General features: G+C 54.6%; 5 protein-coding genes across 5 annotated transcripts; 3 read left to right on the forward strand and 2 right to left on the reverse strand.

Annotated features, from left to right (window-relative positions):
- Window positions 1-699: 699 nt before the first annotated feature.
- CH63R_07825 (NDT80/PhoG like DNA-binding family protein) lies at window positions 700-3,163 on the forward strand (the record flags this gene model as incomplete). Its single annotated transcript, XM_018302799.1, has 3 exons — window positions 700-988; window positions 1,296-1,533; window positions 1,672-3,163. 3 exons carry the CDS (start codon window positions 700-702, stop codon window positions 3,161-3,163), a joined length of 2,019 nt encoding a protein of 672 aa, XP_018157577.1.
- An 8,227-nt stretch (window positions 3,164-11,390) lies between these two features.
- CH63R_07826 (Dihydropteroate synthase) lies at window positions 11,391-13,372 on the reverse strand (the record flags this gene model as incomplete). Its single annotated transcript, XM_018302800.1, has 3 exons — window positions 11,391-12,357; window positions 12,411-12,619; window positions 12,803-13,372. The coding sequence occupies 3 exons, from the start codon at window positions 13,370-13,372 to the stop codon at window positions 11,391-11,393; spliced, it is 1,746 nt and encodes a 581-aa protein (XP_018157578.1).
- A 1,119-nt stretch (window positions 13,373-14,491) lies between these two features.
- On the forward strand, window positions 14,492-15,802 carry CH63R_07827 (2-nitropropane dioxygenase; the record flags this gene model as incomplete). The annotated part of the gene is made up of 3 exons (XM_018302801.1): window positions 14,492-14,504; window positions 14,603-14,864; window positions 14,956-15,802. The coding sequence occupies 3 exons, from the start codon at window positions 14,492-14,494 to the stop codon at window positions 15,800-15,802; spliced, it is 1,122 nt and encodes a 373-aa protein (XP_018157579.1).
- A 919-nt stretch (window positions 15,803-16,721) lies between these two features.
- Window positions 16,722-18,400, reverse strand: CH63R_07828 (Arf gtpase-activating protein; the record flags this gene model as incomplete). The annotated part of the gene is made up of 5 exons (XM_018302802.1): window positions 16,722-17,059; window positions 17,113-17,827; window positions 17,869-18,056; window positions 18,113-18,248; window positions 18,329-18,400. The coding sequence occupies 5 exons, from the start codon at window positions 18,398-18,400 to the stop codon at window positions 16,722-16,724; spliced, it is 1,449 nt and encodes a 482-aa protein (XP_018157580.1).
- Window positions 18,401-18,822: 422 nt separating this feature from the next.
- CH63R_07829 (Mitochondrial import inner membrane translocase subunit tim21) lies at window positions 18,823-19,690 on the forward strand (the record flags this gene model as incomplete). Its single annotated transcript, XM_018302803.1, has 4 exons — window positions 18,823-19,089; window positions 19,163-19,347; window positions 19,397-19,451; window positions 19,502-19,690. 4 exons carry the CDS (start codon window positions 18,823-18,825, stop codon window positions 19,688-19,690), a joined length of 696 nt encoding a protein of 231 aa, XP_018157581.1.
- Window positions 19,691-20,745: the final 1,055 nt, after the last annotated feature.

The raw sequence follows: 20,745 nt of genomic DNA on the forward strand, positions 1-20,745 counted from the left end.
TGTGTGTGTCTTGTCTATCTGCACTGCACGACTTGTCACCTCTCGCTCATCTGCAAGTCATGCAGGCAATGTACACTGTGGTGCCTGACGGTATTTGCATTGTACCCTGTCTCCCTCTCATGTTGCCTCCTCTATTCAGCTCTCCCTCTCTCACGCCCTCTCCCTCTCCTGCTGCCCCTCCTCACTCGTTCTTGACACTGCTGCTGCTGGCATTGGCGCTGGTGTTCCCGTCGCTATCGTCGCCGCTGTGGCATCTCCTCATCGGTCGGTCCCAACAAGGCCCAGGCCCAGGCCGGTCAACACTCACACCCCCCTCCACTCTCTCTCTCTTCTTCACCTCGAGCTGCCTCCTCACGCATGTTGTCTCGTCATGGAAACGTGTCTCTCCCTAGTACTCTGTGCTAACTTATCACTGTTGCTGCACCACAGGTTACTGGCTCGTTCCTTTCGTCTGCTTGTCTGGGCCAGCTCACTCTCACCTGTGGCGGATCGCCCACCCCGCAATAACTACAGCGTCCTGGACATAATAACGGCACAGCAGCGCCGGCATCTCTTTGCGACAACTCAATCTCATCTCGATATTTTTTTGTTTCTTGCCGTAAAAATCATGGTCTAGTCTAACGAGTGCCGCCGTGCAAACAGGAGTTCGAACCGCCCACAGGGTATGACTACCTCGACATACAAGCTTCAAGCAATGACATGCGGTATGTGCAAACGTCTTTATTCTTTCTGTGTCTCTCTCGGTCTCTTTCACTTTCACATTTTCCCTGTTCACTGCCCGGGCTGCAGTGTTTAGGTCTCGTCAATTCTGTTTCATTTCCAAAGTCATCAGACGCATGCTGTCCAGGACAAGATCACAAGCCTCGGCCGTCCAAAAATCCCAATTCTACAAGCTTCGTGGAGAGACAGGATCTTCTACCCGGCGCGTTCTTTCCTGCTCTATATGGCTCGATCCATTGGGCTGTCATGTCTCGGAAACGAAAAGAACGTAAGTCGAGACGGGAGATCCGATCTTTGCAGCGGTAGCGAGAAGGATGGAGACAGGCGTGGGTAGCCGCCATCTGGAAGCCAACGCCCGACTGGTATTCCGCAGGCGGCGTTCCCGCCTGTCGCTGCCAGAAGGTGGTGTGTCCTCTCATGGTCCCGGTTCTGTATCTGTTGGTCGTTGTGCAACACGCTGCTGGCAGTAGGACGAAATGGTGTCACTGACACTGTGTCTTGCATGCGGAAGAGGTACAGCAGTTGTCGTGCCAGGCTTCCAACCCTCTCTTCTCTGCCTTGTACACAGTTCTCAGACTCGGAAGAGGGGAGTAGGGTGTACACTCGGGCTGACTCGCACATCAGATACGAACACAACTCCAATGCTTCTCTGTCGACGATCGAAGGCCCTTCGCAACAGCCGACGGCGCTCTTAAACCTGTTCAATCCACCTATAACCAACGCGACGTCGTACTCCCCAGAAGGCGGCTTCTACCACACAGCCGCCTCTCAGATCTTCCCCAGCCTGGACGTCAGGCCTCGCCTGGGCTCAAAGTAGGTCGCACACCGTCCCCCCGCCTTCTCCCCTGCCCTCCCTGCACTCCCTTCTCAACACCGCCAAATAGAAGACAAGATCCTGTTTCCATTCCGCCAAACGTGAATTTTGGCCAAACTTACAGACTTACTTAATAGTAACATCTCTTCGACGGGCATGGCACATGCCCACCGCTCCACAGCATTACCCCATCCTGGCGCACACATCACCACTCGAGACCAGTATTCTCCGGCGAGGCCATCTTACAGGAGGGTGTCGGAGCACCAGCCTAGATCTCCATCGTACCCAGCTGCTCTACGACGCCATCCCATATCTCCGACCACTAGTCCCATCACCGGCTTTACTGGACCCGCCGCCCTGAGAATGGATTCCGGCCATTACACTTCGCCCTCCTCCAGGGTGCAGACGAGCGTGCCTCCGCTGAGCCCCATTACAGACCTCGGCATCCTCCAGCACACGGATGGCACACAAGTCAAGGTCGACATCCATGGCAACATCGACAAGGGCTTCTTTCAGTCCGATGGCGACTGGACGTGCTACAGGAGGAATTACTTCTCCTGCATCTGCTCCTTCTCCTTGAACCCGCATTATCCCGGCCAGTCCTTGCAATTCACGCAACAAGGCTCGACGCAGTCGTACTCGGTGAGAGGCTTCGCCATGTCCATCTCGGCCGTTGTCGCCGAGAACGATTCCCACACGATCGAACTGGTCCAGCACACGCCCAAGAGAGATAAAGGCCCGGTCGAGAAGCCTGGGAAGGTGCACCTTCACCCGAAGCACCCTCAGATGTCGCACCCGATGGGTATCTACCACCCGGACACCGTGCTTGGAGGGCCGTCGAGGATTGGATTCTCCGAAAACGCGACCTATGGCGGTCAGCAAAGCGGCGACCCCTACCAAACGGAGCACACATTCGAACGCATCCAATTCAAGCAAGCGACAGCGAACAACGGAAAGCGGCGGGCTGCACAGCAATACTACCACCTTCTGATCGAGCTCTGGGCGGACGTCGGTTCGCAGGTCCCGGACAAGTTCATACGGGTCGCGTACCGCAAGTCAGCCAAAATGATTGTGCGCGGCCGCTCGCCGGGACACTACCAGAGCGAGAGGCGTGCCAGCACCAGCAGTGGGCCAGGAGGATCGGGCGGCAGCTTCACCGGGTACCCGAACAGCTCCATCATGGGGTCCGACTTCGGGCCTGCAGGTGCCATGTTGGGAGGAGGCTACGGAGCAAGTTTCGATTCCCGCGGAAACGCTCCTTACGGGTCGACTCGTCACCACCACGAGCTGGAGCACATGCTACCCCCCGAGGACTCCAAAGCTATCGATACGACAAAGGAATACCAGTATTACCCCGGCACCATGTACGACGGGACCGATTCGAGAGGAGGAGTGGACATGTTTACCCACCATCGGCATGGGCAAGACAACATGGTACCGCATGTCGGGTCAAACTACGACCCACTCCACGACAGAGTCAAGCGCGATCCCGAGATACTGCCAAGTATCTTCCAGCCTGGAGCACTCATGTCGAATCAAAGGTGCGGCCCCTTTGAGGGTAAGCCGACGTCGAGTGGGTACTATCCCACCATGCCGCAGTCCGGAGTCAATGTCACGAACATGACATGATGCCGGGCAAAAGTCTCGGTGAATGACAGGGGTGTAGCGCCACGACGGACGGCAGCCCAAGCAAGACAGACCAGAAGTATACTGTAAAGGACTATCGACGAGTGGTCGTTCTTCTCTGGGAGAGGATTGCACTCACTTTACCCCGTGTTCGATTCCTGAAGACATATTGAAAATGCGGCATGCAACTTTCACGGTGGGATTACGGCGCATGGAACCAAGAACAACAGCAACAACAACAACAACAACAACAACAACAACAACAACAACAACAACAACAACAACAACAACAACAACAACAACAACAACAACAACAACAACAACAACAACACACGCATCTAGGCCACAATTTCGATCGATACCCGAACAAAACTGACTGAATGTGGGACAGAAGAGCAAAATATACAAACCAGGTCAAGGGGAAGGAGAAGGAATCAACAGGGATCAACGGCGAACCGGCGCGTGGAAAACCAAAAGGAGACGAGATGATTTGTGGCTTTATATTTGGTAGGAAAACGGATCTCAAGGGAAAATTTGCCCAAAACAATACCCGTCGAAGTATCATGGGCAGGAAAAGTTTGAGAGAGAGAACAAACACTTGTCAGCTAGGGGCCACCACGGGTTACAGTCCAACGGCAGGCATTTTTCGGAATACCCGCCGCGCAATCCTTTTGGCTTTTGTATTTCTTTTCTTCCTTTTCTTTGTCGTCACCGCCTTCTGCTTCTTCGTCTTCTTCTTTTCATCAGTTCGTTTTTAATTGTTTGTCGGAAACCCCCCCCTCTCCTCCCCAAGCTTCGCTTCAATGGTCATATGGTTTATGTAATAATGCGGGGATCCGAAACATTCGCTTCAGCAAAGACGAATTTCTCTCTTCTCTCTTCTTCTTCGTATCCTACTTTCTTTCTTTACTGATCATGTCACTTGTGGGAGATACCAAAAACTAGGAGAAAATGAGGCGGGTTCCACCGAGTATGAGAGATGAGATGGAGGGAGATGGACTGGTGAAAGGACCAGGAGACGCGGAGGGAGCGGGAGAGATGGGCGTTGGAGGAACCAATTGCTAGGGAAGCAACGGCGGGTGCCGATGCTAGATACTTGGGTTGCTGGTCCCAACCAGCTTGATTCCCTTGGGACTACTACACAGCAGCAGTTCTACTCACTGTACGAGATTTACTACCTGCCGCGGGCCGTGCCCAATAACGTTGTCCTGCGGACACACCTGAAATTCAACACGACTTTTCTCCTCAACTCGGCCGACAGTGTCGTTTCTGACCTAAGATTGTCTACCGCTGCATCTAGAGTCATAGCCGTGTGTCCGCGTGACTGCTTGTAAAACTATTGTTTTTGATGTTGTTTGCTTGGTTGTTTATCATGGTATACCCCAAGGGAGACCTAAAGGGAGTGAGTGAGTAAGCCTCTTCCTCCTTCAGGCGCTCGACAATACGAGCAACACGAGCTCAACAAGGAGGAAGCAAACTCGAATTCCCCTTACGGCTCTGCCCCCTCCTCTCTCTCCCCAGGCTGCCACCTCCCATCCCCTGCAAACACGTCTGTTTGGTCGGCTTGGCCCGGACATTCCCTGCCTTGGCCATCGGGTAGATGGAAACCCGAGATTGGACGGGGACGAACAAGGGGGCTGGAAAAGTACGGCGAGGTTTGGCATCGGGGCTGGGACTCTGCTGGTGGTGGGTCGAGGGCGAGCTTGGTGTGTTCCACGGGGTGTGATGTGAGTGGCTGGGAGGTGATGACAGGGGGGAGGAATCAGGGAGGGGAAGGGGGAGGGGCCCTGGGGCATTTTCTCTTTTCTCTCTTGTTCCTAAAGGGGGGTGGGGGAGGACCTCGGTCGGTATCTATCACAGAGGTATAGTATACGTGCGCATGTAAACACACTTACCAGTTTGAGGCGGGTAAAAAAAAGAAGGGGGGGGTGGTTAGAAGAAGAAGAAGAAGAAGAAGAAGGGGACGGGGAAAAGTGGGAGACGGACGGCGGCTGCTAGGCAATTCCCGCTGGTCTGGTTTGATAAGAAGTCTGTCGGAACACAACAGGAACGACAGGAAGGCAGGATTTAGACGGGGGCGAGGGAGAAGCAGCGTAAGAGAGAGAGGAGGGGGAATAGGCGGCCTGGAGCTTTCCCCCCCCATTGCAGAGATGGACTTGTGCGGTGAGGATTATGAGTGTTGCAGGTGTTGATGATGCTGGGGCCCGTTGGTTCATGCACGTTGAGGCGTCGTGTGCGATGAGATGCCGGTCGGCGGGTGGCATAAGGGTCAGATTTGTGGTTTCATGGCCTGTTTACGCAGATATACAGCCTGGTCAATTTTAACGTCCAAATAATAGAAAGGGAAGGATAGGAATGGACGGCAGGCGAAGGACAGAGAGAGAGAGAGAAGCAAATGGGTGTTTGGGCGATGGGCTGTGCTGGCTGCTGTATAGAATGTGCAACTACCCACTGGACAGGGAGGTACCTACCTAGGCGAGGGAGACAAGAAATGAGAGAAGAAGTGGCGGAAGGCGGCTGCTTCTCGGATAGGTCATCAGGAGCTAGGCTGCTGGAGTCGCACTACATCGCTGGTCCTGGCGGCGGTGTGTACCATGTGACCAAGCGTCCTGTGGTGGTCCGGCTTTTGCTAGATAGGTAGTTAGTCGGATGGTGGAGGATTGGCCCTCGATTCGCCAAGAATTGCGTGATGTTTCCCGGTTATCTGGTCGACCGGGACAGCCTCGATTTCAGAACGACGGCTTTGGGGACGTGCCGTTGATTGCCACTCTCAAACGAGCCCGTTTTCGTGTTGTTGATGTTAATGTTGTTGTTATCATTGTGCGCGTTCCGCGGCTGCAGGCTGCAGGCTGCCTGATACAATCTTGCGGGTGTCTGAGATGAGATCATGAGACCCTCCCCCCCCCCCCCCCCCCCCCGGAAGGGAACTTACCGCATGCAAAGATCGAAAAAGGTACAACGTGCTCACCAGGCAGATAGACGGTCGTAAAGTTCGTGAGTCTCTGACACCTTGTCCAGTCCGAATTAAAGGAATAGTGATGGGGATGCACATGTCTTGGATTTCAGCTCCCCATTGTTTTTCCTTCGATCTCCGCCACCCCACCATGAGGACGAATCCCTTGTGTCTTCTTCGTCAACATCTTACTGCCCGTCCTGTAAGTACATCCTTATTCCTTACTATGGGGTCGGTCATGTAGGTTGAATTAGACTGGCTCCACATTTCGACTGATGTCCAATTAAGGTTTTTGAGTGACACTCCGTTGAGAGGAGAAAGAGATGGCTCAGACTTTTGTTTTGTTTTGCTGTCTTAAGCTTAAGCCTAACGGAATAGCGGAAGGTGGGTTTCCCCCTCCAGCTTCTCTTATGGTGATGTGAGGGGAAGGAAGGGGTGAGGAAAATAGAGACGTGGCCAGACAGGAATAAGAAAAGGGACCGGTGAGGGTATGACGTGTCTAGCCAGGCCCAGGCCTTTGACTGTGGCTTACAGAGGTACCATGGGCCATCTGTCTACCCAAGATAGCCTATTTCTTATTTCTCATGGGTACCTAGTGAAAGAAACCGCATAAACTGGACAGCACACGGCCCACATTCCTCGTCAGATCCTGTCATAATAGATCAGCAAACAAGGAAGGCCAACTTTTGCCGCGCGCTTGTGATCTCACAAATTGGCAGGCTGCGGTGGCAAAGAGCGAGGATTGACAGGCGATTCCAGATGTAGCTATCGGACGAGCGAAAGCTGCGGATGACGGAGACGGAGACGGTGAATGGGGGCACGCTGGATCAAGAGGCGCCAGCAATGTGCAAAGGAATGACATATGGGCGGTGGGTGGGGAAGACTGATACTGGATTGGCTGCGGAGTTTCTCACCGAGACTGGCCGAATCCACGCGGCGCCGGGAAGGAGAGCCGGCGGGTGTGGGGGCTCGCACGCCGAATGGCCATTACCCCCCGGTCATCGCACAACATTGCATCTGCCCTGGGCAGAATTCTCCCTCGGACCTAAAGGTCCTTTTCACAACATCTCACTCGGACTACACGTTCCTAGCTTTCTTATGAACCTTCACCGACCGGAACTCCATTCTGGCACTACCCCATCGCTGACTGATGGCATTCCTGAAAATCCCCAGTAGATTGTGCGGTCGTCAGCATCGCCTCCGGGCTAAAGAGCCGTGCTGGAGTAACGCAAACTCCGTTCACTCAGCCTTACCTCTCGGCACATCACGATTTGCTTCAGGCAGAACAAATGCGACGCTGAGCTGACTGATCGTCCCACCGTGTGCTCATCGCCGCCCTCCTCCTCCTCCTCCTCCTCCCTCCAGTAGCCAGTGGCCTACCAACGTTCCGTCACTCGACAATGCAGTGCTAGACGGCATGAATCCTTCATTCCTTCCTTCCTTCTTCTTCAGCCGATCCCCTCGCACTATTCCAAGACTGGGCCCCTGCCCTGCGTCCCCTAGTCGGTGAGACCCTCGTCGAGACGCCCAGTCCAGCCTCTTCGCCCTCACCACACAGCACTGAAAGATGATCAGGCTACCTACCACCCGTGCTTTTTATCACCTTTTTTCTTTTCTCATCGTTGGGAATGGCTGGCCGGAATAGCCATGTGTCACTCTTTGGCTCACTCGGGTGCGACTCCCGCGCTCCACGCTTCAATGAAGCCCGCAGGCTGACTAGGGGCTTGGGTTTCGGGCATCGGCCCACTGGTTTTTATTAACGTAGGAGTTGGATCCTTGCCTAGTGCTTCTATAAGAGTTTTGGGGAGGGATGATGGTGCTTCTTCATGGCCAACTGGCTCCTGGAGGCTGCTCTCGGCTGCGTCTGGGGCCATCATCTCATCTCATCTTGCATCCAACGATCCCTCACCGATCGCCGCCTGCTGCATGCCGTGTCGTTTCCCATCGCTAGCCTCATTATTGACCGTCTAGACCCGTGATTGCCTCCCAGGGTTGCCGAAAAGGTCGGGGTAAGGGTCCTGCCACGCGTGGGCCGGCCGTCGAGAAAGATTGTTGGGTCGATGACATCTTCATAGTCTCAGCGGTACACAGTAGCGGGCATTTTCATTGTGCGTCAAGAATCATTCCGCATGTTCCTTTTCGCGTCTTGCTGAGCCAGTAACCCACCCTCCGCCCCTTCCCGCCATTTTGTAGACCAGGTGTGTGGATTGACCCGACAGGGCGGATTCCAGTCGATGGTGGCCGGTCGCTCAGGAATGCAACGTTTCTGTGGCTGGGAGTGATGACGACGAGAGTTGGCCCCATGTAGCATCCCGCTGGGGCGAGGAGCTGATCTTCCGATAGAGTTGTAGGCTTGAGACCTTTCTGGCCCGTTGGTACTGCTGACCATCAATGCTGCCTTGGAACAGGGCACGTGCTATGAACAGAGGGGGAAAAGCTTATTGCGAGAAGTTGATGTGTCGGTCTATCTAGCTTTAGTAGTACGTGCCTGCTAGAGACAAGAGGCAAATCTCGTCCATTGCGAGCAGGCATTGCCAGGACTGTCGAGAACAGTGATCGCCATGGGTATGAAAATTTGCTGTCTCATAGAAGAATGACAGTGACCCATGCTCGCCGTTTCCGAGGTATTCTAGGTTTCTGGAGTCTATCCCCAGTTTCAGTTTGAGATATATCTAGCATTGCGTGCTAGCTTGAGCTTTTGGAGCCAATCGATATCAGCCAGTCTCAATAACCATTGATTCACCAAGGCGTCGAAGCATGGCAGAAACCTTCTTCCAAGGTCGAGTCTGGAACCATCTGGACCTGCCGACAGGACCTCCACTTTTTTCGAGCTTCTTACCCGCTGTCTGAACATAAATGGGTAGGCCGATGAGGCCAGACACGGTTGATATAGTGAATACAGACGTCGAAATGCAACCTGGCGGTCCACCCTGATGGACCTGAGATTTGGGGGACATTGTACCTCAACATATGGACTTTGAGCTCAGGAAAACCGGCTTTGACGTTCTGATGCGTGTCCCATTACGCATTTGAGCTTCATCGCATTGCTCCAACATTGCAGACTGGCTGTGTTAGGGTAAGATCTGCCATCAGTAGAAGTTGACGACGATCGCAGTCCATGCAATCCCCGACTTAAATCAAATGCATTCTCACCATTCTACTGGTATAAGTAAAGCTGTTGCAAGACATCTGATATCGCATTTTGTCGCAACGCATTCGTTCAATTCAGTCTCTCGCTGCCAAAAGCTTCCCACAATCTCATCCTTCACTCAAGTGACTACTCGCCAGAATCCCACACAATCAATCTACCTCGAGACAATAAAAGGGGAAAAAAGAAGAAGACCACAAAAGACAGAAGGAACGCGTCTCTTCGCAATCGTCGTGCTCTTCGAAACCACCCTCCTCATCGCCCTACCGCACGCAGGTCGCGCAGGCCGGACCCCTGAGCCCGGCCATCATAACACCATGCCGAATGTGATCATTGAGCACGGCCGAGCCAAGCTCGCAAAAAAGCTCGAGGAGATCATCGAGAGGGAACGCAGGAAGAAGGCGGACACGGAGAAGGACGATTAAGGGGGTCTAGGCGTGAGCTAAGGGGATGATGGGCACGGCATGTTTTCGTCGTCGTCGTCGTCGTTGTCGTCGCTGTTTCGTGATGGAGTTGAAGGTTTGATGGTTTCTGGAGGCTACCATGTTATGTCCAGTTTGATATGAGAGACTGAATTGAACCTGAAATCAAAAAGGCGTTCTATGTGTAGCGGGGCTATATTTCAAAGCACATTTCTCCGTTGTCGAACCGCCCAGAAACGTCGTCTCATCCTCGCCAGAAGCTTCTCGGTCACAGAATCAAAGAGCAGTAACAGGCAACTGGTGGTTTTTGTTACAAATTCTCAATAGACTTATGAGAATGATAGTAATGGCTCCAAATATGCGAGAATACCTATCAGCCTTGCCGCCTCGTGCAATTTGGACATTCGATATCACAGGGGCATGTCCACGCATTTGCCAGGGAGGTACCAGCAGAGTAAGAAGGGGAGGACACTTTCTCTCTCACGATCATACTTAATTGCATTGATTCGCGGATGTTGAATTTTCATCGCTGTTTCCCACATCTAAAGACCGCGGCATCTAGAGACCCTTTAGAACATCTGTGCCCGTAGACACCCTCCTACCCATCAATATTCTGTTGCCGTGTTCCAAGGTCTTGGTATGAAAATAGAGTGACGGCTAGTCAACAGACGTGGTCAACAAGGTCAAGAGGAGAAAGGTAACAGCAACGGTGCGATGGAACTTGTGAGATAGGATCGATGCAAGCTGCGCTCTCGAACCGGTGGAGCAACGCCACTGCAGATGAAAGTCATGTTCACCTTTCTGGCTATCTTGCAAAGACAAGGTCGTGCAGACCCTCATCTATAAATACCTAGAGAGCATTCATTGCATCCAGTTCGCTCATCACCCCTTTTCCGTTCCACCTAAGCCTTAGCCCAGCTCCGTCCACTTTCCAGCAAGACCTCAGCCAAAAACCCCTCCAATCTCGACTCCATCGATCAAAAACCAACTCGCCGCTTCAAAAGCACCACTTTCAAATATCGATCTTGGCCACACGGAGACCGGCCCGCGTACGCATCATGCAGTATCGTCATATCGCGACGGCCGCACTCTTGCTACTTCTCGCCACGTGCGCCCAGGCAGGCCGCCGTCATAAACTTCTCTTGCAGAAGTTACTAGGAGGAGGCCCTGGACCCGACCCCGCTATGGTGCGGATTCTGGTCCCGCCGTTAAGGGATGACGGGACAGTGGAATGACGGCTCAACAAGCTGGCGATCGAGACGATCAAAGGGGGAAGGGCATCGCCGCCGTGGGGGGCCGAGGGGAGTTGTGTCCGCAAGGGACGAGGGTCGATACGTGATCGGTTTGAGAATGATGGCCGTTGGTTACTGCCAGCGTTCGCGCCGCGGGGGAATACTCGACCTGTCTGTCCCCAAAGCTTCTTTTGATAGGCCGGTGTAAAATTGTGGTGGAAATGCAACCATCGGCCTTGGGAGGACCAGATCTCTTCATGCGACACTCTTGCTTGCGAAACTCTTTATGCTCATTGTATGCATAGCTTCATAGTCCCAGGGGTTCTCTAGCATTGAATACCCTGTTGAGCCATTTCAGTCACCGTCATCCGTCTTTCGTACGAACGGATAATCTATCCATTCTGGATGCAAAACGCTAATGTCTGTGCACGTATTGTTACAGTCCCTTAAACCTTTCATACCCTCCCACGACCACTTAGTGCCTGTAGATAGCATCCGCCATCTTGACAATCTGACACATCTCAACGGCGTCGTGAACCCTCACAATGTCCGCGCCGCCCTGCACGGCCGAGACCACTGTGGCCGCTGTGCCCCATATACGCTCCTGGGGCTTCGAAACGCCCGTGATCTTGCCCACGAAGCTCTTTCTGCTGGAACCAACCAGCCAGGGGAAACCCTCCAGACCGGGCCAGGAGCGGAGCTCGTCCATGTGGCGCAGGATCTCCAGGTTCTGAGCTCCCGTCTTGGCGAAGCCCAGGCCCGGGTCGAGAACGATGCGCCAGCGGCGCACGCCGGCCGCCTCGGCCTCGGCGACGCGGTCGAGCAGCTCGCGCGCAACGGTGGGGATCAGGCCATCCGGGTAGTCCGTCAGTGAGTTCATGGTGGCGGGCGTGCCGCGCATGTGCATGAGACAGACGGTGCGGTTGCTGCGAGCCATGGCACGGAACATGTCAGGGTCGAGCTGGCCAGCTGATACGTCGTTGATGATATCGGCGCCCGCGGCGATGGCGGCCTCGGCGACGGATGCGCGGTATGTGTCGACGCTGACGGCGACCTGAGCGAGTTCAGGCAGGCCGCGGATGAGCTTGATGACCGGAAGGACGCGGGCCAGCTCCTCGTCGACGGGGACCTCGGGGCGGCCGGGGGCGGTGGAACAGCCGCCGACGTCGACGATGGTGACACCGGCAGCGGCGAAGGATTTAAGGGTTGACACGAGGTTTTTGGAGTTGTGGACGCCGCCGTCAGAGAAGGAGTCCGGGGTGGCGTTCACGATGGCCATGACGCTGGTTTGGCGGCTGGAGGAAAGGGAGGCGAGCGGGGGCTGAGAGGCGGAGATGGGGGTCAGCGGTGAAAGGGGCGCCGCTGACGGGGGGAGCTCGTTAAGGTAGTCCAAGGTGAGTTTCCAGGGGTTAGAGGCGTAGAGAGGCTTCTCGGGGATGAGTCTGGTGGGCGTGAGCGGGTGATGGTCAAGAGGAAAAAAGCAGGGAAGACGTACTCAGCCAGGGGTCGCAGGACGAACTCCCTCTCGGGAATGCCGATGTGAGGGACGGTAAGGCGAGGGTGCTCAACCTTCTCGTCGCCATACAGAAGGATGTCAAGATCAATGTTGCGCGGGCCCTTGTTAATGACCTTCTGGCGACCCATTGTACGCTCGATATCCTGCAGCTCGTCGAGAAGAGCCAGAGGTTCGAGTTCAGTCTCAACCTGCATCGTCCCATCAGCGCCAACAAGACAAAGAAAGAAACAAACGATCGGACGAACTCGCATGCGTTCCCCAAAGGAAAGGCGAAGGGACGAAAAAATAGAAAGATAGAATAAGAAAACACGGATAGGTGTACATGAAAGGCAGCACGAGTCACTGGTAAAGCATAGGGATCGATCACTAACCTCGCAAACTCCATTGACGAATCTATCCTGCTCTAGAACGTACATGGGCTCCGTCTCCCAGAGGCTGCTGGTGCGTTTCACTTTGATGTTACGACGGTCCATCTCGGCGCAGGCCCGCTCGATCCAGGCAACACGGTTGCCGAGGTTGCTGCCGAGAGCGATGTATGCGGTCCTCGGACCCTTGGGGCGGGGTTCGGCGCCGGCGGTATCACGGGAGCCGCCACATCCACCATCGCCGCCGCTGCACGCGCACCCGCACGCTGACCGGGTTTGGGCGGCGCCGGCGGTCATGATCGGCGATGGGATGTGGCGGGCTGTGGTGGTTGGGCGGGAAGGGGAGCGGGTAACAGGGAGAGTGGAGGAGGCCGAACGAGTGACTCGTGAGGCAGTGCGGGCTGAGCTGGAGCTGCAGGTGGTCATGCAGGATGCCGATGGTGCTGTCGTGACCTGGAACCGGACAAGTCGCGGCGACGTTAAGGCGTGGCAGCGCGCATTGTTGCTCCGTGCTAGGGCACACGCTCGTGAGAAGAGGAAGGGAAGATGGCGGAGAGGGACTGGGGGTTTCATCATGATAAAGGTCGACGGCGGCTGCGCGCACCCACACACACACACACGCGCGCGCACACCCAATATGAGTTTGTGGTTGAGGGTCACCGAGGGAGAGAGAATATTTTCTTGCAGCCAATGAGAATAGGGCGTTGTCGCGGTGGTCCCCCTTCCTGTCCAGCGTAGTGCTGCTTAGGTAATGTGAGCTTGAACGGAGGGAAGAATAGGAACGTGTGATGGCGAACGGCGAGTGGCGGATTTGGAAAGGCGTATAAAGTCTGCAGATCCAACAACTGTACCTGTATAAGCGCACCCTGTGTCGCTGTAAGCTGTGTTTAGATGTCGCGGTTGCCGCGATTGGGGTAGAAAGTTATCTGGTTGGGCCATGACACGATTCGAGCAAACTTTACGAGCTCATTTCCAAACGTTCTGGAACAGGTTGCCATGGGTTGTTGACTCGGCGCCCGTGGCACACTTGCTGCTGCAATGACACGCTGTCTTCTGAGTGTCCCTCGAGGTCAGTTGTTGGTGGAAGAGGGAAAGACGAAAAAAGGGGGAAAGTGACCGTGTCCCAAAAATGAATGGTTGAGACGACAAGAAACCTCTCTCGCTGCATTGCAACCTCCGGGTCGAGATGTCCCCCCACCCCAAGACCGAGGTCACCGGTCCGAATCCGACAGCGGTTGATGAATCACCAGCACAACGCACTACCGGTTTGTGCAGTGTACAGCACAAGTTATGCTTTCTCTGTCGCCGCCTTGTGAAGATGCCCCGCTTCCTACCCGGAACTGACCCTCGGTATCTTTCTTCCCCAGATCCACCCCGCTGAACTTGCCCGCCTTGCCTGAGTAGGCTTAGCTGCTGAGGTCACAGGCGAACCTCGGTACAGCAGCGGCGCATGGCAACGCTGCTCCGCCCCTTCTTCCCCAGAAACCATGCTTCCTTTGATGCCGAGCGCTACGACCACCAGAGCCCTTTAAACCGCCGCTTGCCAGATCTCTTCTCATCGCTGGCCCCTTCTCCTGTTCTTCCTCCTTCGTCCACCTGTTTCTGTACCCGAACCCGGATTTTGTTGTCTGTACAGCTTCGCGATTCAATATACCCAGCCCTTCAAGCGTCAACACATCCAGCAAACCAATCACAATGGCATCCCCTCGTAAGTTTAAGTCGCGCCCCGGACTCTGCTGTCACATGCGAGTCGTGACCACAGATCGTTAAAAGATGCCGCCGGCTGACACCTTTCCGCGATAACAGAGCAGATCCGTACTCCCATTACCGATCTTTTCAAGATCAAGCATCCGATCCTCCTCGCCGGCATGAACGTCGCCGCTGGCCCTAAGCTTGCCGCCGCCGTCACCAACGCTGGCGGTCTCGGTGTCATTGGCGGTGTTGGCTACACACCGGACATGCTGAAGGAGCAGATTGCCGAGCTGAAGGAGTACCTCGACGACAAGAACGCCCCCTTCGGTGTCGACCTGCTTCTTCCTCAGGTCGGCGGCAGCGCTCGCAAGACTAAGTAAGCTTACTTTCTCCTTCCTGGGTACCCGCGCCGAAGCATCTGCCGCATTTCTCGACTATCCTGTGAGACTAACCACCTGCCTTCCCAGCTATGACTACACCAAGGGCAAGCTCAATGAGCTCGTCGACATCATCATCGAGTCCGGCGCCAAGTTGTTTGTCTCTGCCGTCGGTGTTCCCCCCAAGCACGTCGTCGACAGATTGCACTCTGCCGGCATCGTCTACATGAACATGATTGGCCACCCCAAGCACGTTCAGAAGTGCCTCGACCTCGGTGTCGACATTATTTGCGCCCAGGGTGGTGAGGGTGGTGGTCACACCGGTGACGTCCCCACCACCGTCCTCATCCCCGCCGTTGTCGACCTTTGCAAGAACCACCAGAGTCCTCTCCTGAAGGGTCCCGTTCAGGTGATCGCCGCTGGTGGTATCCACAACGGCCAGCTCCTGGCCGCTTCTCTCATGATGGGCGCTGGTGCCGTCTGGGTGGGTACCCGCTTCATCCTCACCGACGAGGCTGGCGCCCCCGAGGCGCACAAGGAGGCTGTTCGCACTGCCGGCCATGATGACAACATCAAGACCCTAATCTTTACCGGCCGTCCTCTGCGCGTTCGCAAGAACCCCTACATCGAAAACTGGGAGACGGAGCGCCAGCAGGAGATCAAGGAGCTCACTGCCAAGGGTGTCATTCCCTATGAGGCTGACCTTGACAAGCTCATGAACTCTGGCGATAGCGAGGGCGGCAGCAGCGGCGGCAGTGACGACAACGCCTCCGAGGTTGACATCGACGACGCGCTCGACCAGTTCCGCCCTTTCCTCATGGGCAAGGCTGCCGCCGTCTGTAACGAGAAGAAGCCTGCCAAGGCCGTCGTCGACGAGTTCGTTAACGACGCCGTTGCATGGCTGCAGAAGGGCAACAAGATGATTGCCAAGCTGTAAACCTGTAAAAGCCTAATGTTTTTTCTATCACGATTTGGTCGCATCGTTGGGCGGCGTCAGGGTGCATCCCCACGCTGGCGTCTCCCTGGGGCCTGGAGTTTTGAGGCACATGTTTTGTATATATCTAGCACGATCTAAGGATGAACTAGCATACCATGAATGATTTACTCTTTTCTGTTCTTCTTTAGTTGCCTTCTTCTGTGAATGTGTCACCCAACCCTCATGTCCGTGCTCCAATTGAATTTCCAACCGTGAAGCGCTCAGTGCTGTATCGGACGGCAGTGCTACCACCGGCTGCCTCGGCCTGCGAGTTGTCGTCGCATTCTCTTGCGCCCATGTCTTTCTTGAGTTTATGCAACGTGGGAAACACAGTGGACCCTCCAAGGGGCTGTGGAGTGGATCCTTCACATGCTTTCTGGGTGCCACCAGTGAAAGGCCGCAATGGGACAGATGACGGGAAACTCCACATGCTCAATACAGCAAGCCTTTTAGGAGCAACCACAACCCAAGAAAGATGTTCAGAGTGTGCTCACCATAATATCAAATCTATGCATTCGTACTTATGTATTACTGAAAACAACAAGCAATTCAGTTTCGTCACTCCCCGTCGCCGGCTCTGTCTGTACGGCTCATATGCTGGAAGCGTCCAAATCAAACCACCCCTTCACGCATCTTATCCCCCTTCCAGACTTCACTAATTGTCCGTGGCACAACGCACAAGGTATCTCTACTCGCACCCGCCTAGCGTTTTTCAACGTTCCCGTTCGTTCTTCTTCTAGCCTTAATGGCAGGGCCCCAAGAACTGTTATCCGTCCTCCACCATGACGGGGTATGGGACGCCTCTCTCGGATCTTTGTCGGCAAGGAAAAGTAGCCACACCGACCCTGTATTTCCAACTTTCTTGTCACTTTCACCCCGCTCAGCTTCCGAGGTAAGCGCGGATAGCGCCCTGCAGCTTCTGGCTGGCCTCGCCTGCCAGCTGAGTGAGGTTCTCGAGGTCGTCGCCAGCCGTGATTCCGAATCTGCGGATGAAGTCCTTGGCGGCGCCCTCGAGATCGCCGTATTCTTCCGTGGGCTCGTCCTCGGGGCGACCGAAGTATGCATTGGACGAGATTGAGGTGGCACCCTCGAAGCCTTGCAAACGTCCCTTTGCCTCGGCCTGAGCGTTGGGATCGAACGAACCCTTGCCGAAGAACTCATCAGAGGAGATACCCTTCTGGGTGCCGAACTTGCTGCGAGCGTAGTTCTCACTGTCATCTGCCATATCTGTTAGTCGTGTTCTAGGATCATGACGAAGTCGAGCTCCTTACCCTCAGTCTTGGCCTTGATGGGTCCAACGGAGCCGAAGCCCCCGGTGCCGACCTTCTTGGGTGCTGCCGCGCCCTTGGGTCCACCAACCTGACCAAAGCCCAGTCTGGAGACACCCATGCCCAGGCGCTCCACCTCTGCGTTAGACTTCTGGCGGGTGTGGCTGGAGGATCCGTAGCCGCCCTGGGGGCTGGCAGGGGTAGGAGCTGCGACGGAGTCCGCCTTGGTAGCAGCCTTCCTCTCCTCCTCAGCCTCAGGGTCGTAGCCCAGCTTTGCGATGCGTTCGGCCTCCTCCTTGGCTTTTTTCTCAGCCTCGTCGAAGTCGATAATGTCACTAGTGACCTTCTTAACGCCAAGCTTGGGTGCCTTCTTGGCACCGAGGATGTTGGCCTTGCGAGGAGCGCCAGTGGCGGTCGTCTTGCGAAGGGCGGCAGAGGTGGTTATGCGGCTGGCAGCAGGCTTGTTGTCGGCTTCGGTCTTAGCCAGAGGCGAGGAAGATCGAGCAATGTCCTTGCCGGCGCCATTGTTGGTATTGAGGAAGGGGGAAGGGGTTCGGCCGACAGTCGGAGGGGTTGCTGTGCGAGAAATGGGAGGGGTGGGCTTCTTGATGGACGGCTTGTCCCAGGAGGAGAAAAAATCATCGTCGGGCTCGCCAGCGGGGGTCGAGGTGTCGGCATCGGGAGCATCGTTGATAACAACCTCGCCAGGGTATCTAGCCTATCAGCTGGTTTGTCATTTAGACGAGTTATGGATCACACGTACTCTTGAGCGTCCCTTGCCGCGCGGCGCTTCAACTCGTCCTTGTACTTGGTCGCAGCATTGGATTGGTACTTGGTCTTGGGGTCCTTGCTGTTAAGAGCGGCGGTTCCTCCGTTTTGCTGGAAGAACTTGGTGGCCGACTCATTGCCGCCGACCTTCATCAAGCGCAGCTGATCCCATTGCCATTCTATCACAGTGGTCAGTCAAGGGAGAGAGGTAGGAGCATCGCACTCGGATACATACGGTCGAGGTTGGTGGATCGGACGAAGGAGATGTGGACACCAAGGTTTCGGTGGTTGGATGAGCAGTCAAGGCAGAGGTAGATGCCAAAGGGGACTGATGTCCAGGTTGGGTACTTGGCGCCGCAGTCGAAGCAGATCTGTCATGCGCAATGTTGTTAGCAGTGAACAGCAGCCAAAGTCACGAAAGGGGGAGGGCACATAGGGATGTTGGGCATACCTTGTTTGCAGGCTTGGTCTTCAGTTTCTCAAAGATCTTCAGCGACTGCTGCTTGGAAGCAAGGGCAGCCATGGTGATGGTGTGTGCAACAGCTCAGTAGCGTTTTGGCTGTCCGGGAGTTGAAAGCGCAACCTGCTGCGATGTTGTAGGTCTGATGAATGCAGACTGCGGGTATATGGGGGGATGCGCAAGAGCGAAGCAGGGAGCGGAGTTAATTGAATTTCGTGTCCAAAAGTTCAGGAGGCAGTTGCCGCCCTTCGGTGAAGTGGCATGTAATCAGAGAGCTAGTCCCAATCCGGCTAGTTGTCTTTTCCCCACAGTGGACTGGCAGGTTCAATTCTGCCACGGGCGGTCAAGAGGCTTTTGCAGAGCTCGCCCGGCCGACCCAAGCTAGTAGTACCGCATGAGAGCTCCAGCTTTCGACTGCCGAGCTCTTCAAATAAACCCCCCTCTTCCTGCCACTGCGGTTGTACGATGGCCGACGCCAAACCGCCATGATAAAGATGAATACACGTGCGATTAAGATCAGCGCGCCTACGAAATTGGGCCTCGGGCCTCGACTACACCCCTTGCTACTCCAGAGAAGCTATGCGACACAGACAGGTCTAGGAGCGACCTCCGCGCCTGGGCCGAAAAGGAAAACGATTACGCCCTTCAACGATAATGGATCAATTCCTTGGTCACAACTTTCGACAGGAGAGAAGGCAGCTAGGGCAACACAGCAGAGCTTCAACTTTGGGTTGATTCTGGCTGGTCTGGCAGTGACGGCAAGTCATATGATACGACCCGTTACCCCGCGGCGACTCTTGGCTGACACTTGATGCGATGGAACAGGGCGGAGTGGTATACGTTCTTTGGTCGGACGTGATATCTCCGGACAGCAAGACCGCACATTTCAACCGTGTCGTCGACAGGATCAAGAATGATCCGAAGTGCATAGAGATGCTGGGAGACCCCAAAAAGATTTCAGCGCATGGAGAGGAGACGAACAACAAGTGGCGGCGCGCTCGCCCGATTGCGTACGTCTATTCGCGAACTGGAATAGTTGCAATGGGCTAACTGGAGCAGCTCGACTATCAACACTGATTCAAGAGGTCACGAGCACCTGCTGGTGCACTTTCACGTATGTTATCGAGCGCCCCCCAGCTCCACCTTATGCTAAGAGTCTTCTAGGTCGAAGGACCCCTCAACAAGGGTGTGGTATACCTGCACATGGTCAAAACGCCAAGCTCTGGCGAATTCGAGTACAAATATCTTTACCTCGATGTACGGGGCCACCAGAGATACTACCTGGAGAATGCGGATACTGCGACAGGCATCGGAAAGAAAGGGGTCAGGTTCCTCGGGATCAACTGGGGTTGATTGTAAGATGAATTAGGATTATCGGACGGGAAGAAGGCCCGTGGGCATTATCCCAGTGTTGTAAGATAGCAACATCCACTCCAGGGGATGAAAGCCGTGAATTATATTACTTGATTCATTGGTAACAGGCATAGGTGGGTGATATTTCGTTGTATCGCCAGTCTTCGTTTCTGAACTTTTCCCAACGTACAAGACGAGTATTCCAGGGACGGGACCGGTCCTGTAGGAGTTATCAACCCAACTTCAGTCTTCTAGACATGCATTTGACGCCACGCTTCAGATCTGGTTGAGGGTTGACATTTCGCCAATGCGACGTCAAGTATATCACAGCAGAGTTGTCTGTATCGGAGCCCTGTGTGTCTGACTTGCTATATAGTAAGTATACTGCAGAAACTCTTTGGGTCTTTGGCCAGTATATCACATACAAACTTCGAGAGAGGGGCTCCAGGTGGTTAGACCTACAGTGCCCACTCCTTGTTTACTCCCTCTTGAGCCTTCGACTTCTTGAAGTAATCATATGTTCACACCGCAGAAAACAGATGCATGAGACCAGTTGGCACGCTTGGTTTGCAGTTCGATTCAATAGCCATAGTAGACCATCTTCAGGCGCTCATCTTTGGCACTCCCACCCTTATGTCAAGCGGCCAGAAGGCGACAGGACACCTTTTGCAGATCGTATGTTTGCATGAGGGGCCGCCTCGACTCTCTATTACACGGAGGGCTCAAGGGTCTGCCCGGACTTGGCCAGCATCACAACGTAGAAGTCATCTATCAAATATCTTGAAGAGGCTGTACCGGATGCCAGGACGGGAATTCTGTGCTCTACGATGGATCAGACGACCTTTGAAGTATCGTATGCGGTCTTTTCAGGATTTTCTTCTGCAAACCATTGATTCGAATTTGCTGGGACAGTCTCTACTTATCTTGTCCTGACTTTGTGTATTTTCGGCCTCACCATCGCGGGAATTGTCATTCTAGGAGTCGACAGAATCTTTGCCATGGATGGACAAGTTTATGAAATGGCCAGAAGGGGAAAAATGCTTTCTAGGAAATGA

Source organism: Colletotrichum higginsianum, chromosome 5 (genome assembly GCF_001672515.1).
Source record: "Colletotrichum higginsianum IMI 349063 chromosome 5, whole genome shotgun sequence".
Lineage (NCBI taxonomy): Eukaryota > Fungi > Ascomycota > Sordariomycetes > Glomerellales > Glomerellaceae > Colletotrichum > Colletotrichum higginsianum.